Source organism: Atheta coriaria, unplaced genomic scaffold, assembly GCF_025399875.1.
Source record: "Atheta coriaria isolate IRGN ID8LTWV9N9 unplaced genomic scaffold, Caltech_Dcor_3.1 hic_scaffold_11_pilon, whole genome shotgun sequence".
NCBI classification, from domain to species: Eukaryota; Metazoa; Arthropoda; class Insecta; order Coleoptera; family Staphylinidae; genus Dalotia; species Dalotia coriaria.
The window spans coordinates 27,214-41,877 of NW_027045453.1; the positions used below are offsets into that span (position 1 = coordinate 27,214).

General features: G+C 39.9%; 1 protein-coding gene across 32 annotated transcripts in view; it reads right to left on the reverse strand.

The window, feature by feature from the left end:
* LOC135801649 (voltage-dependent calcium channel type A subunit alpha-1-like) overlaps positions 1 to 14,664 on the reverse strand; it is a 36,777-nt gene that overhangs the window by 5,654 nt on the left and 16,459 nt on the right. For 6 of the 32 annotated variants that reach the window (XM_065315115.1, XM_065315111.1, XM_065315113.1 and 3 more), the window contains exons 6-31: positions 14,031 to 14,186; positions 13,362 to 13,585; positions 12,898 to 13,001; positions 12,316 to 12,431; positions 12,078 to 12,239; positions 11,690 to 11,722; positions 10,307 to 10,522; positions 9,817 to 10,244; positions 9,489 to 9,756; positions 9,291 to 9,432; positions 8,593 to 9,213; positions 8,383 to 8,526; positions 8,121 to 8,322; positions 7,900 to 8,064; positions 6,377 to 6,487; positions 4,938 to 5,021; positions 4,773 to 4,814; positions 3,799 to 3,981; positions 3,638 to 3,729; positions 3,422 to 3,575; positions 3,232 to 3,359; positions 2,973 to 3,175; positions 2,696 to 2,910; positions 1,887 to 1,919; positions 682 to 923; positions 613 to 622 (exon numbers count right to left, since the gene is read on the reverse strand). In XM_065315115.1, coding sequence (XP_065171187.1) covers positions 613 to 622; positions 682 to 923; positions 1,887 to 1,919; positions 2,696 to 2,910; positions 2,973 to 3,175; positions 3,232 to 3,359; positions 3,422 to 3,575; positions 3,638 to 3,729; positions 3,799 to 3,981; positions 4,773 to 4,814; positions 4,938 to 5,021; positions 6,377 to 6,487; positions 7,900 to 8,064; positions 8,121 to 8,322; positions 8,383 to 8,526; positions 8,593 to 9,213; positions 9,291 to 9,432; positions 9,489 to 9,756; positions 9,817 to 10,244; positions 10,307 to 10,522; positions 11,690 to 11,722; positions 12,078 to 12,239; positions 12,316 to 12,431; positions 12,898 to 13,001; positions 13,362 to 13,585; positions 14,031 to 14,186 — 4,478 coding nt within the window. Of the gene's footprint in view, positions 1 to 612; positions 623 to 681; positions 924 to 1,886; positions 1,920 to 2,695; positions 2,911 to 2,972; positions 3,176 to 3,231; positions 3,360 to 3,421; positions 3,576 to 3,637; positions 3,730 to 3,798; positions 3,982 to 4,772; positions 4,815 to 4,937; positions 5,022 to 5,650; positions 5,762 to 6,376; positions 6,488 to 7,899; positions 8,065 to 8,120; positions 8,323 to 8,382; positions 8,527 to 8,592; positions 9,214 to 9,290; positions 9,433 to 9,488; positions 9,757 to 9,816; positions 10,245 to 10,306; positions 10,523 to 11,689; positions 11,723 to 12,077; positions 12,240 to 12,315; positions 12,432 to 12,897; positions 13,002 to 13,361; positions 13,586 to 14,030; positions 14,187 to 14,664 lie in introns of all 32 variants that reach the window. The other 26 variants (XM_065315138.1, XM_065315123.1, XM_065315139.1 and 23 more) reach the window with 20 other exon arrangements.

Below are 14,664 nucleotides of genomic sequence, written 5' to 3' on the forward strand. Positions count from 1 at the left end.
TTAGTTTAAACTTCCGAAGAAATTACGCAAATTTCGTTAAGTACTTAAAACAGTCCCATTCATACCAAGTCCCGTAACAATTAGATACACATAGAATTCATGCAAAAATCAGATACATGCTGATCTTGATGTCTTAAAATTGGTGCAAATTAATTCTCTGAATACTTTATACACACGATCACAAAGTGCACTAGATTAATTTAACTAGATTATTAAAACACACACAAATACTGTTAATTTACTTATTAAGTTGCGAAAGTTGCAAAATTGAATTAATCTAAAGATTTCAATACAAGACACGAAGATCCTAGCCTACAATTTTTAAGCGCTAGTGTTAGAAAGATTGATTAGAAGTTGATGATCGACATGCAGATCCTAGACTGATCTCGTCTCGACCCTAATTGGTACCTTCTATACCTGACTAAAGTTTAAACTGTTTCTATGTCATCATTTTTTAGAGCAAAGATTATGCACGAGTATTTATAGCAGTGGATCTGTAAAAATCTGATAGACATTCAACAATTATTATATCACCGTCTGGACCTAAACCTAAAGTTCTGCCCTAACACACATCGATTTTGTTTTGGTTACCGTCAAGTCGTTATTTTTCACCTTTTTGTTCCTGCAAATAAAGAAAGTTTATTGTTAATTTATGTAAATGAATGTGCTGTAGATGTTTACCTTAAGGAGCGTCGTTTGGTGTTGCGTCTAGCAAGCGTAGCTAGAGATTTGGTGTCGTCCGGATGATGACCCGGCCCTAGGGGATGCAGCGTGTGGGCGTGGGTGGGTACAGGTGCGGCAGCGGCCGCCTGCTCGGGTTGTTCCTGCCCGCCCATGAGCGGTGCGCCTTCGAGACTAATCGAGCCGGCGCGACTGCCCAGCTGGCCGGCCATGTCCAGCAGACAGTCAAAAAACGACGCCTTCTGCCATATCCAACACAACTTTAGCTTACAAACACGCAGCGCGTCTGCGCGCGCGGCTAACACACAACAACTGCGCTAACAGACTCGCCTATACGCCAAAAACCAAAGTATCAACATAACGCACGATCTGCGACCTATCCGCTTCGGCTGGGCATGTCACAAAACACACACACATAGTACACCAACAGGGCCGGCGTGCGCTACCGCGCCTGCGCGTTGCATCAATTCTCCGAATTAAGTCTAGCATAATTACATTATATATCGTACTACTCGTAATAATCAATCATCAATAATAATCAAGTTTAAGTTTTAAAGAGTTGTGCCCAAAATATCAGTAAATACTCTCTGGTTAGCAAAATTGTCAAAATTGTATGTACAGGTATATACAGAGCATTGCACACGATCGCAGAGTATTCGAAAAAAGCATGCAAAATCGAGCAGAGCAGTCATGGTCGAGTTTTAAGTGTATTTACAGTTAAAAATCGAAAATAGTTGAATTCAAGTGCTAACTGCGTTCTGCTTCGTAAAAGAAGGATCATAATAGTAATAGGAGGTTATGTACACTATTGGTCATGGTCACTAATCAATCAACGCATGCAAATATCCATTAGTCATCGCCATATTACTACAAGATCAAAGATTAAAATCGAAAGACAAGACACAAACAATTGGTAGAAGTTAAGGGCATTCAATATTAGATATGTACACATTTAAAAAGGACATCGATGCTCATCTAAAAAAGTGGGTGCAAAATCATCGAACGGAGCACGTATGTACAGAGAGAACGAGAACAAGGAGCAAGACACAAAAACGGCGCCTCGCTACAGGACCGTACTATGAATGAGATCATCGTAAAAAAATGTTTACGCTTGCTAAAAATACGAGGAGCGTGTCAAATGTGGAGAATGAAAATATGAACAAATGCTGTTCTTAGAATAAGGAAGAAAATAACAAATATACTACCGCGTGATTGGCTGAGGGGCTATTTCCAAAACCCTGAAATAGATATAAAGATAGTTGATTCATTGTTCGGGGCGGGTGGTACTTTTTTTTCGTTTGAATATTTTGGTGAAGGTTCTAGTAAAAACTGTAGCTGGGCGACAAGAGATAGAAACAGAGAGATGGGGGGCTCTAGCTAATCTCAGTGTTGGGGGGAGATCGACACACGTGCACGTTGCACATTGAACAAAGTCCAACGCAAACGGAAGGCTTAACATTGATCGCTACTGCGAGAAATACAATATGTCCAGTTGATAAGATTAACCATTGCCATCATGTGCACGTTTAGAAACTAAAGTAAGCTTTAAATTGAAATGTATTTTGGGTTGCCTATTAAAGTATGATTCTGTCATGCACGTGATGGCAAACATTGAAAATGTCACAACCTGAGTTGTGTCTTTCTACGATCAGACATATTTCAAAATGGAGGTACAAATAAAAGTTCCGAATACGTAGGTATATCAACTACAACGTAGTTCTCTACACGATTATCAATTATAATAGAGAAGTAAGTACAATTAACACCGACTATACACTTCTTTTTGTTTTTGATTATTTTGTGAAATTGATTTGTTTACTTGTCTAAAAGAGGGGCAGCTCTGATCTTTAAAACCTGATTCAGTTTCTGATTGTTTTGTGTTCTTGTCTATAGAATGCCAATTATTATTCGTAAATTCCCGATTAGTCTGTTCCTAGATTAGTGTTGATGTTAGTAAATGTTAGTAAATCTCAAAATGGCTTCGTGAGCTCGTGAGGATACTCGTGTGGTTTACCTGATTGCCTCCGGCTGACTCCAGCTGGCCGAATTTGGTCGTCCTCCAGCTCTCTAATATCAAATAACTGGCGTAGATCTTTCCCACTGTCATCTTACCAGTGTTGAGCTGGTCCGGTGGAGGCACTAGTAAGTCCACCATGTTTTTCGCTTGTATTGGCCAGATTATTTTTATTGTTTCACGGAGTTCTTCATCGGCCACGTCCATTTCATCAGCTGTCGAACATTTAATATCATCCATTTTAATCAAGAAATTCATTTTTCTAATTCCAATTTACCTGGTCTCATTTTAATGGCAAGATTCTCTCGTATAAGTGCAAAGAGTGTGGTTGTAAAATTCACCCGGCCTTCTGCATCCACCGGCATGTTCATTCTTATAAGTTTTTTGTACGCCAACCGATTGGGACACTTGTTACCGAATCCCAGCGGCGGGTCCATGTTTTTCAACATGTCGTACATTTCTTGATACAGGACTTTACCTCTGCAACCACCAGTTATACATGAACATAACCACTAACATTTAAGTGATTAACTTACGTAGCATTTGGATCGTATTCAGCCCATATTCTTACATACTCGTCTAAATGATGGGCGCCCAAAATAGACGAGTCTCTTGTTAAATAGTCAAAGTTGTCCATGATGACAGCAACGAACAGATTCAACATCTAAAAGTATAAATTTGGTGAAATCTCGATCTGTATAATTATTTTTTTTGTGGAATACTTACAAGAAATGAACAAAAGAAGATAAATGATACAAAGTAGGCGTATGCCAGGTTTGACCCACAACTAAGCGGGTCCTCCTTATCGGATTTCTCATCGCATTGTCGTCCTTTTATGCAGGACAACATAATACTCGGCCAGGATTCGCCCGTTGCACATCTATGAACATAAAAAGTGAAATTTTAAAAAATGGTTTTGATATTAAATCTACTTTTACATACCTAAATAATAACATAAGGCCTTGTATAAAATTTCGGAAATTGTTGTGTCGATTGATAGACTCTGCTGGATTCTCAGCAATGTTTCCAAATACCTGATAAAATAATAATAACACAATATTAGTAAATTAAAAATGTTAATAATTTTGTGATTATTGACGTACTTGCATGCCAATAATAGCATAAATGAAAAACAGCATCGCTATTAGAAGACAGACGTATGGAAGAGCCTTGAAGCTTTGCACGAACGTCCAGAGCAGGATGCGAATCGTGTAGCCCTGCCGCAGGAGTTTGATAAGACGCGCCGCGCGGAACAACCGCAGAAAGCCGACGTTGATGAAATTGTCCTAGAAAAGCAAACCGCCATCTTGATACATGCACTCATCCACGTCAGACACTACCCATCAACTCCAACGAGGTATTTTATTAGTAATATTTAAAGTTCAAATGCACAATTCAGCTAAACATCGGAGCGCCGCACACTGCACACTAGCACTAGTTACTAATTAGTATTCGATTCAGTACGGTATGATTAAACACATACACACACACACTCACTACGTTCAACTGAAAGTTGGAAAATGCTCTCATGATAACAGATTCAAAAGATTGCACATTGGTCTGGCCTAATTTAAACCCAACCTTGTGGATACTTTGGAAGAAAGTGGGTTAGATCAATCACATAACCTCAATTCATATTGTCATGGCATTTGTCGTGCACAAAATGGCTGCTAGAAGAGGTTAACTAGTACGGTCTGCTTCAGTTTCCATTCTGTGTTTAAGTCAAGTGTAAGATTGAGTTTTGAACCTGTAAAGTGTGTTTTTGTTGTTTTTGAGTATCCAAAAGGTTAAATTAATTCTGTTGACACTAAAAACTAGAGGAGATTTAGAAGAACACCGTAAACTTTGAATCCAAAGCAGCTAGCCACAAAAATAACGAATTTATTTGCGTTCTGAGGTTAAGTTTGAGTATAAATTCGTTTATTTTTTATACTTTGGATGGATGAAAGTTTACTATATTAAGAATATCACATTGGCTACGCATCTACGCACTGTCTGCAGAGAAAACTGGCTAAAAAGACACATGACGTTTTCGGGCATATATATGGTTTTAGATTGGTTTGCAGGACAAACATACCCTCTGCGCAGACTCTTTTGACACTTTCGCCGCTGCCCTTTCCTTTATTTACAGAAAAATTCATCGACATCATCGACAGTCAAACAGGCAAAATAAAATTGAGATTTTCATTTGCTCAATTTTACTTTGAATAAAGAAAATTTAAGTAATTTTTGTTTTACTTACACCAAATTCAACGACCACCGCGTCGATAATACTGCCAACCACCGTGATCAAATCGAAGGTATTCCAAGGATCTTTGAAGAAGTTCTGTGGAATAAAACTTGTCAGTATACAAACATAATATTTATTTACAAAATTTTAAATTATAAAAATGTTTGCTTTGTACCTAACTTAAAAATATTATAATCCAATAGAATAAAACATTTAATTTAATATTTTTAAGTTAGATTAATGTTTGAATTTAAAATCAATTTTAGTTTTTTGTTCGGAGGGTAATTGACAAGGATATTATTGACATGCAATCTTGAGATATTCTACGACTGTAAGCGTAATTAAAATCTACGTTTCGAAGGCCTCGTTTTCAAGTGTCATAGATTGGAAAACGTTCAGCCGATTACAATATAATGAGTTGGCAAAAATTTCTACTGAAAATTTATGAATAAAAAAACAACTTAAATATTGATCTACAAAATGAATTATGATGGATAAAAATTAAGTGTGCTACATGTAAACTGATCTACGGTAGATAATGAGTTTTGGTCAACATGTCAAAAGTGGTTCCAGACGATTTTCACGAAGTGGTGTGCTTGCAAACCCAAAAATATAGAGCTTGATCTGGTGAATTACAAGTGTTTTGGTTTTGTACTTGTTGAGAGTTGATACAGAAATACATTATAGCATTATTATTAGTAATACGTAAGATTTGGTGACGTTACCTTGATTCCAAAAGCGATGAGCTTGAGTACGGTTTCACAAAGGAAGAGGAAAGTAAACAGAATATTCATTGCCGCCAGGGTGTCGGAGAGCACGGGTGGAGAATCGTGGTACTACAAACAACTTACATATGTAGCTACTCTGCACTACAAGCAGTCTGCCTACCTTCATTTCACATCACTTTTTGCTTTTTTTGCTCTCAAATTGAATAAATCAATCAAATCTTTGTTTTTTTTTTTGTAAATCAGTGGGTTGAAAAGTCGGCAGTCGGTTGTACGAGTAGAAGATATCCCGCGTTCCGCGCTCCAAGTCGCCGTGAGTAAATGTTTTTTATTTTTTGTGGTCGTGTATCGGTGAGTGTTGCTTTTCTCTGGTGCGTGTGAGTCGAGAGAGAGTGCGACACTTGCCAAGAATCGCTGAAAGCATGCAGTGGCACACAGCGCATGCGTATACATAAAATTGCCTGCAGAACTACACGCTACTTTCTACGCAAGAAAAGTTGCTTGCATGCATGCGACAACAAACGCCCAAAGCCATTTGTGAGTAGTTGTTGGGTGAGGTTAGGACTGTCGGGATATTATGAACATTGAGTTTTGACATCGAACAAACGTTTTAAGTAAATATTTTTGAAGTGATTTGGAAATAAAATATTGGTTTTTAAATAAAAGAATAAAATAAATTCCGGATGTTTTGAACGCTGGCGAGAACGCTAGATGTTCTTTTCTTACCCGCACGCCGTAGGCAAGAATCTTGAGGATGCACTCCACCGTGAACATGCTCGTAAAGCCCCAGTTGAGGTACTTAAGCGATTTCGAGAAGGTATCGGTTTGCCCATCATGCTGTTAACATACAGGTATTTCGTTTGTGTATGCTTTGCGATTCTCAGTTTCTCTCAGTGGAAATTAACAAGGAATTCAAAATGGCCACTAAACACTCCCAAAATCATCATCACTGCCAAGTGATGATAAATTTTGAAGCGTTCTAATGAGGAGTTGGCATTGTTATGTATCTGAGAGAGAAATTTATAGAATTGATTGTGAGGTGGAAAGGAGTGTGCACCGCAGCCACAGGTAGCCGTTAGTTCTGCAGTTGCCATTTTGTTTTCATCAGTCCCTTAACGCCACGAACAGGTAAACTGCGTGAAACGTGTGCACTGTCCCACCGCCAAATTAAGTTACGTTAGAATATCAACAACATACACATTTATAAGTTAAGACGCATGCTTTGCACGTAATTACACATCCTGGTCGGTCATTGCCGGAGAGCAGAAACTTCATCTCAATCAATTTGTTTATAATGGCATCATCAATCAAAGTGTGATTCGACTATGAGACACACGCCTATGACCAAATCAACCACATTACACATCACATATATCCTGACAAACATAAAAATAGTCAAATATTGCGGTTATGGGTGTAAAGCTGGTTGATTTGGTTAGAAAGCGCGCAACATGCCGATGATTTGATGACGCATTCGCAGGACACTCTCATTCTCGCCCAAACTCTTGATCAAGTTGTATCTAAACACGTATACATTCACACCGATAGGATTTGTTAGTTATTAGTAAGTAATAAGACGTGGTTAGTGATTGGTCGAAGCTAAGATTGTCTATACGGAGGAGTATTGATGTTTGTTGGGTTGCCTCACGCACACACCTTGCTCAAGATCGCTCAAACGACAATCTCGCATGAAAAATAAAGGAAACGAACGACACACATCAACGTTAACACTGACGGCAAGATGCTGTTCCGAGAATGTATGATTCATCAACAAGGTGCGTTTTGTAATTGCATAATATTTATAGTTGGGCATTCCGTTGGTGGTGTTAGATCATATATATATATAACATTGAATCGATTTGCGCTCCTCATTGCACAAATCTTACTAAAACATCAACTATTCATCATGTTTTTATCGCTATTCTAAGATTTACTAATTAAAACATAAATTGTTCAAGTTTTTGATTGAATAGTTGATGTTTATAAAAATTTAGTTTTTGTTCTGTTGCTGAAAAGCAATTGTTTTAAGGTGTTGTTAGTGTGCCTCCTTCACAATGGCGTCGGAGTTTGTGCTAACCGTGTTCTTTTGATTGATCCAGTTTGAGTTCGAGTTATTTTTAAATTTAGTAAATTTCGAATCCGACGTGCGTTGATCAGGCTGCCGACTTTTTTCAAATTCTTACGATTTACGATGCGTCATTATTGAAATATATTGCAACATGTAAGTAAGCAGTGAACGAGCAACATACCTTCATCATCAGCAGCAGCGTGTTGAACACAATGAGCATCATGATGAAGTACTCGAAGGGCGTTGAGACGACGACACGCCAGATCTTGTATTTGAAGCTATTCCGCTTGTTAGGCATATATCTTTCTAGCGGACGGGCTTGTATCGTGAAGTCAATACAGGATTTCTAAAAATTTACGCATTAGATAGACGTTAGTTGAGGTTATGTGTATTGGTACGCACCTGATTTTTATCAATCTCACCGCTTTGCAGTTCGGCTTCACCCTGTTCTTGAAATGTGATGATAATCAAGGCAACGAATATATTTACAAAGAAGAATGGAAACACTATGAAATACACGATGTAGAAAATGGACATTTCAATACGAAAATTTTGTATTGGGCCTTGATCCTCATATGTGGCAGCCATTGAATTTTGTAAAACCCTGAAGACATTTCGCATTAATTTTTCGGTTTGTCACTTTTATTACAAATAAAATACTTACTGTGGCCATCCTTCACCAGTTTGCACAGCAAATAGTGTTAACATAGCCATGGCCACGTCATCATAATGGAAACTCTGCAGTTTCCATTCTCTAGCTTCTATGCGGGGCACATCAGAGTCTTCCTCATATAAAAAGTACGTCCCCCTAAAATACAATACAATTTTTAGTTTTCTGAAACATAAAACTTTATAAAATGGCGCAGATACTCACTGACATGTCGATTCCGTAAATTTACTAGAATCAGTGCAGTGAAAAAACTTTCCGTTAAACAATTGAACGGCGATTACAGCGAATATAAACTGGAATAATATGTACACTATCAGAATGTTTATCACATTTTTTAATGAGTTCACTAAACAGTCAAACACTGCTTTTAATTTGGGCACTCGTTTAATTGTTTTTAAAGGTCTCAGCACTCGGAGCACTCTTAGGGATTTGATCGTCGACAGACTCGTAGATGTGCCCCTGTAAAACAATACAACTTTGGTTAGTTTTTGAATTGGGTTATGATTTGAGGTTAGGACGTACAAGAAATCGAATCCCATCGAAATGAGCGCGCAGACGACGACTATCGCGTCAATCAGATTCCAGAACTCGCGCAGATACGCGCCCGGATGCAAAATGATTCCCAGATCGATGATCTTGAGAAGCAGTTCGGTCGCAAACACGGCGGTAAACCCCAAATCCAAAACATCTAGAGCTTGATTTGTCGGCGAGTCTTCCACAACGGGATCCTCGCACGCTAACGCTATCGAACTCAGACTTATCACTATCATGATAAAAAAATCGAAGTACTTTAAATTAACTACCCAATGTGCCCCTTTTCTTACACTGCAACAGAAAGAACATTTCGAATTTGACAATATTGTTGACCATAATATTATTTCGGTAACTATAGTTTATCTTACGGATTTGTGGGTGATAGTATGAACATGCTAGAATATGGCAGCATAGGTTTGGGTCCGACAATTTCTTCTTCCTCTTCGGGTTTTTCATCTTTTTTCTTTCGGCGGCTTGTTGGTGAAGAGCTGCCATCTAATCGAGGCGCACCTAGAATTTTGCATTTTGTAGTAAAATGATGTTATGAATGAAGTGAATTGTATTACCTTCCATTTGCAACGCCTCCATCTCCTTCTCCAGCTCCAGTGCTTGCTTCTCTTTGTTCTCCTCAGCCTGTTCCTCTTCGGCAGCTGTGAGTTCCTGGGCGTTGGCTAAATTATCGACGGCGATAGCCAAGAACACATTGAGCAAAGTGTAGTTGCCAAACAGCATGAGAATGATGAAGTATAACGAGTAGATCATGCCGGATTTGTGACCGCCCAGCGCGTCAATGCCATAGTACATCACCTCGTTCCAATCCTCACCGGTTAAGATCTACAAGCAATCAAATTTGGATTCAAAGTTATTACTCTGAATAATTTTGATAAGACTCACTTGAAAGACGGTGAGTAGAGCGATGGGAAACGTGTTGAAGTTGGTGGGTGGCGTGCCCTCGTCAAAGTTGAACTGCCCGCCGAAGAGCTGCATGCCGAGCAGCGCAAATATGAGAATGAACAAGAAGAGCAGGAACAGCAGTGAGATGATGGAGCGCATGGAGTTCAGCAGCGAGATGACGAGATTTCGCAGTGACGACCAGTATTTGGTCACTTTGAAGATGCGCAGCAGTCTTAGAGCTCTCAGCACGGACAGGCCGAACGAGCCGCCCTTCACCTCCGACCATACCACCTCAAAGATGGATCCTGAGATGACCACGCAGTCGAAACGGTTGAACGCCGACTCGAAGTAGATCCGAGGTCCCAGTGCGTACATCTTCACCACCATCTCCAGCATGAATAGACCCAGAAATGCGTATTCAGCATAATCTAAAATTTATCATTATAAGAATTAGAATTGTGGTTTTTATTTGATGGTAGCAGGTACTTACAAAGAAAATCTGTAAGCCAATTTGGCTGGCCGTGAAATTCCGCCGCAACGCAGACAGTGTTGAAGAAGACGAGCACGATGACGAACCAATAGAAGCACTGCGTCTTGACGGCGTGCCTGATGGCGAACCGGAAGCGCTTCTCGGCGCGCCAGAAGGAGGCGCACCCGCCCGGGCCCTGTGCCCGGGTCTTCATGTAGCCGGCGCGCCCAAAACCTGCTAACAAAGTACGCCACTTTAAGCATGCGTCGCCAGCGAGTCGCGTCGCGACCTAGGCGTCAAGTCAGTCAGTGTGTGTCCAGCATTCCGAAATAAACACACACAGAGAGAAAAGGAGACATTTACATCGACACCATGACAGCAACTTGCGCGCATGGTGCCAACCAGTCACATTGCAAACAATTGCGTTCGGCGCGCACAAATTTTGCACAATAATTCGATCATAATCAGTGTGAGTGTGTGTTCGAATGGTTCGTTCAACTTCGAATCTAAACCAAACCCACCCTACTGGTCCTACGCAAACTACATCGCAAACGACTCCTAGTTGCTATGATAGGTTAGATCTATGTTCAGCTATCGCAAAAATGACTAGTGTATACAGTTAGTTTACAATTTACAAAAATTACGTTCGACAGAAGTGTCCCAACTCTACGGCAACCAAAAATCAAACCCAAAAACGGTACGATCTATGAAAAACAACAACGTGTGGCTAATAGACTCTAGAGAAACGATAATATTAGTAATGGTTAATATTAGTAATAGATCCAAAATGGCCGCCGCCTTACTAATAGTTTCTACTACGTTTTACGTCTTACTGCTAGTTGTTAGTAGTTATAAAATGTCAAGTTCAAAGTCTTACGCTCAACGTGATCCAACTACTCGCCAATGACAATAGAGAGAGTGGTTTCAGCCAGAAGCGTACGACACGCCCCTGGTACAGGGCGGTAAGTAAGTAACTCAATCTCTAATCACATAATCAACGTAAGTGTGAGGAGCGAACCGACAAAATTCAGGCAACACAAAAATGATCAAATCATACATCAAGCAGCTAAGGAGTCGGCGCCACAAGATGGCCGCCGTCGCTAATTGTATCATTTGCTAAACAACTAATCAGTGCAGTTTATATATCAACTAAACTAGTTCGTATCTGACGTGATTCGCTCCTCGAATAAAACGAAAGAAATAAAAACAAAAATAGTTGAGTTGAGTGAACAACTAAGAGTTAGTAATAGTAGTAGGTAATAATCAAAACTAGGATAATGAAAAGTTGTCCGCAGTAGGCGCTACAGAGACTCTCATTACGTTAATAATAAGTTAATATTAATCATACTAAACAAGTTCTAAGTATTTTTACATAATAATGTAGTGTCCACCAGTTCCGCATACCTTTTAGTTTTTTCTTAGACTCTGTAAGAAATACTGTGGATTAAAACATGACATCAGTTTAGTGCACATTGAAAACAAAAACAAACGAATAACAATCGAAAACCGAAATCTTCGGAAATCTAGATCTTTGCAACACATTTTTCTCTTTCTATTATTATTTTTTAGTTTTGGGGGATAAGATAACCAAAGTGATTGCAAATGACAAAGATGGTGGTCACGTGATAAAATAGTGCAGACAAAAAAGGAGGTTAATCGGTAAACAAATGGCGTTCGATATGAATTTTTGGCTAACATTGTGGTTGAATTTCGACTCGAATTCGAAGGTGGAGTGAAAAATGAAAGTAAGAAAAGTGACGAAAGTGAGATGGAGTCAATAAAATGATCGTACCATCGTCGCCCAGCTCTTCCTCCTGCTCCTCCTCCTCGGTATCCGTGCTTTTACTCTTGCCCATCTTTTTCAGCTTCTTTTTCTTCGCCGCGCGTCGACGCGCTTCCATTATGTGCATTTTTTCTTCTTCTGTCGTTCGTTCTTCAGCTAATATTACTTCCTCTGAAAAACGATTTTATTTTAGAGTGTGTATTGAACATTCACACTTTGTAAGCTTATAATTGAGGTTATGACTCACCAGCTTTGCAAATCCATTGCACATAGCCATTTAGCTCTCTTTCTAACTGGGCAGCTCGACGTAGCTTTAAAAACTCTTGCCTGTTTTCTACTTTTTCTCTTTCCTTGGCAAACTCTCTAATTTTGGGAGAAAGCAGAATAGCATACACCAAATTACTTTTAGCTAAACCAAAACTAAATAACTAGGTATAAATATATCTAGCATGTGTTTTAAGTATCGATAAATAATTTTGTGACTAGATTAAAGCAAGTTTAGCATAATTTTCGCATTGAGGCTTCGGTGATTTTCACCTGCCCGTGTTATCCACTCCAGATAGCGTTCAAGAGCCTGCTGAAACTGCAGTTTCGAGCGCACTTTGTGGAATTGAGCACGCCGCTCAACGCGCAGGCGTTCATTAGAAAATTCGCTATAATAAACCAAAAACTTGGTGGTGTATTTAAAGTTTAGAACAAAAAATAACGAGTGTGGCTTGCTTTTCTGTTCGTGACGCCAGTTAGGGACATGAACAAAAGTCGAAGGTGGTGAAGTGTGGCGCTGGAAAAAAATTACGTGCGCTTGGCGAGATCGCCAGCGATAACATACCCGCTAAGCACACCGAGCACCAGATTGAGCATGAAGAACGAGCCGAGCACAATCAGCGGCACGAAGTACATCCAATTGAAGTAGCTGCCGACTGCATCGTTCATCTGCGGACAGACGGAGCGGAGCGGAACGTGAGCAAGATTTCATTTTCAGCGGAATGTGTTTGCACAAAAGCGGCCACCGTCGAATATAACGAGGATAACAAAGGCGCCTGCTTTATTTGGAGAGGATGAGTGGAAGATTCATGCACGGAATGATTGCTCGCGTCGAGTTTTCAATCATCAAGAATATCACATCATCTTCTAGGTTAAAAGAAATACAGTTGTTGAAAAAATAGTGAAATGTAATGTTGGTTGCCTATGTTTCAGACACTTGTAGTTCTTTTAATCAAGAGCGGATTGTGTTGAGGAAATTTATGTTTAATTTCTGAAAAAGGTCGAGGAAGCAATTCGGGTTTGGCGTACCCAATACAGTATCGAAGTCCATCCCTCCATGGTGATACACTGGAACACGGTGAGCATGGCGAAACCGATGTTGTCAAAGGAGGTGATGCCATTGTTCGGACCCTGCCACCGCTCCAGACACACCGAGTTGCCGTCGCGACACCAATTGCTCCCCTGCAGCTCCGCCTGCGATTGATTATCGGTGTTGCAGGGTGCCGCTGCGTCGCCCTCCTTAATAATTTCATCTGCTCGGCGGCGAGAATAAATAAAATTAAATCAAGTATAATCGCCGCGATAAGAAGTCCCGCCGCCGCTGCCTGGGTTGCCTAGATGGAGTGTGTTTGAGCTTGTTGAGGAGTTGCTATCATGGCACACGAAGGGTGAGGAGCGGCAAGGTGTGTGCGACACATGCGCGCCTTCGCGTTCACGGTTCGATGCTCTGCGCGACTTGGACTAGGACCGAGGCAACGCAGGCGGCGGCGGAGGCGGCTATACGAGCGTCTTTGCGCACACCGCTCGGCCCGGTTAGCCGTTGAGATTTATGGTGCTTTTTGCCGGATTGCTTATCTTCCGCACAATACCGTGCGATTCAATGAATCATATTGCAATGATGTTCAAGAATCAAGACTATTAAGAAAATCACGCAAATACAATCCAGAAAAAAACCGCTAAACTCGATTATTTGCTCACCTATATCATAGAGACTATAACAGGTTCTGTGTAGCGCTCCCGAGTAGAATTCTAAACCAATGATCGCGAATATAACGATGGCAAACAATACTAACAAACCGATCTGCAGCAAGGGAGCCATAGCTTTGATGATGGACTTCAACACGACTTGGAGGCCTAAAATTTCACATCACACACGTTAACTACATTCAAATCAATCGGTTTCAATGCATTCATAGCTTCACATCAATGTAATAAATGCTAGGAAGCTATGAACACACCGGGTTTACTCAAAAACTAAATTTCCATCTAAGAAACCAACCAATACAAAATAAAAACCAGTGAGTTTTGTATTTTTACAGTAGTTTCATTTGGTGTAAATTCAACAATACGATAAAAGACTAAAAGTTGGGAGAACTGAAATTGGTCGGGTGTTATCGTTGTAATGTAAATATTATACAAACACACACACACACGCACACGAAAAGTGTGAAACACAGACTTCTGAATACATCTAATTGTAATCAATAAAGCGTCTCAATTACGAAGCGTACTAATTTTATGTATCACTAATTAATTAATTATAGAGAAACTCGATACTACTTTATACAAATTCGATTGTATGTCTATATGTTTTTTTTGTTATCTAGAAATT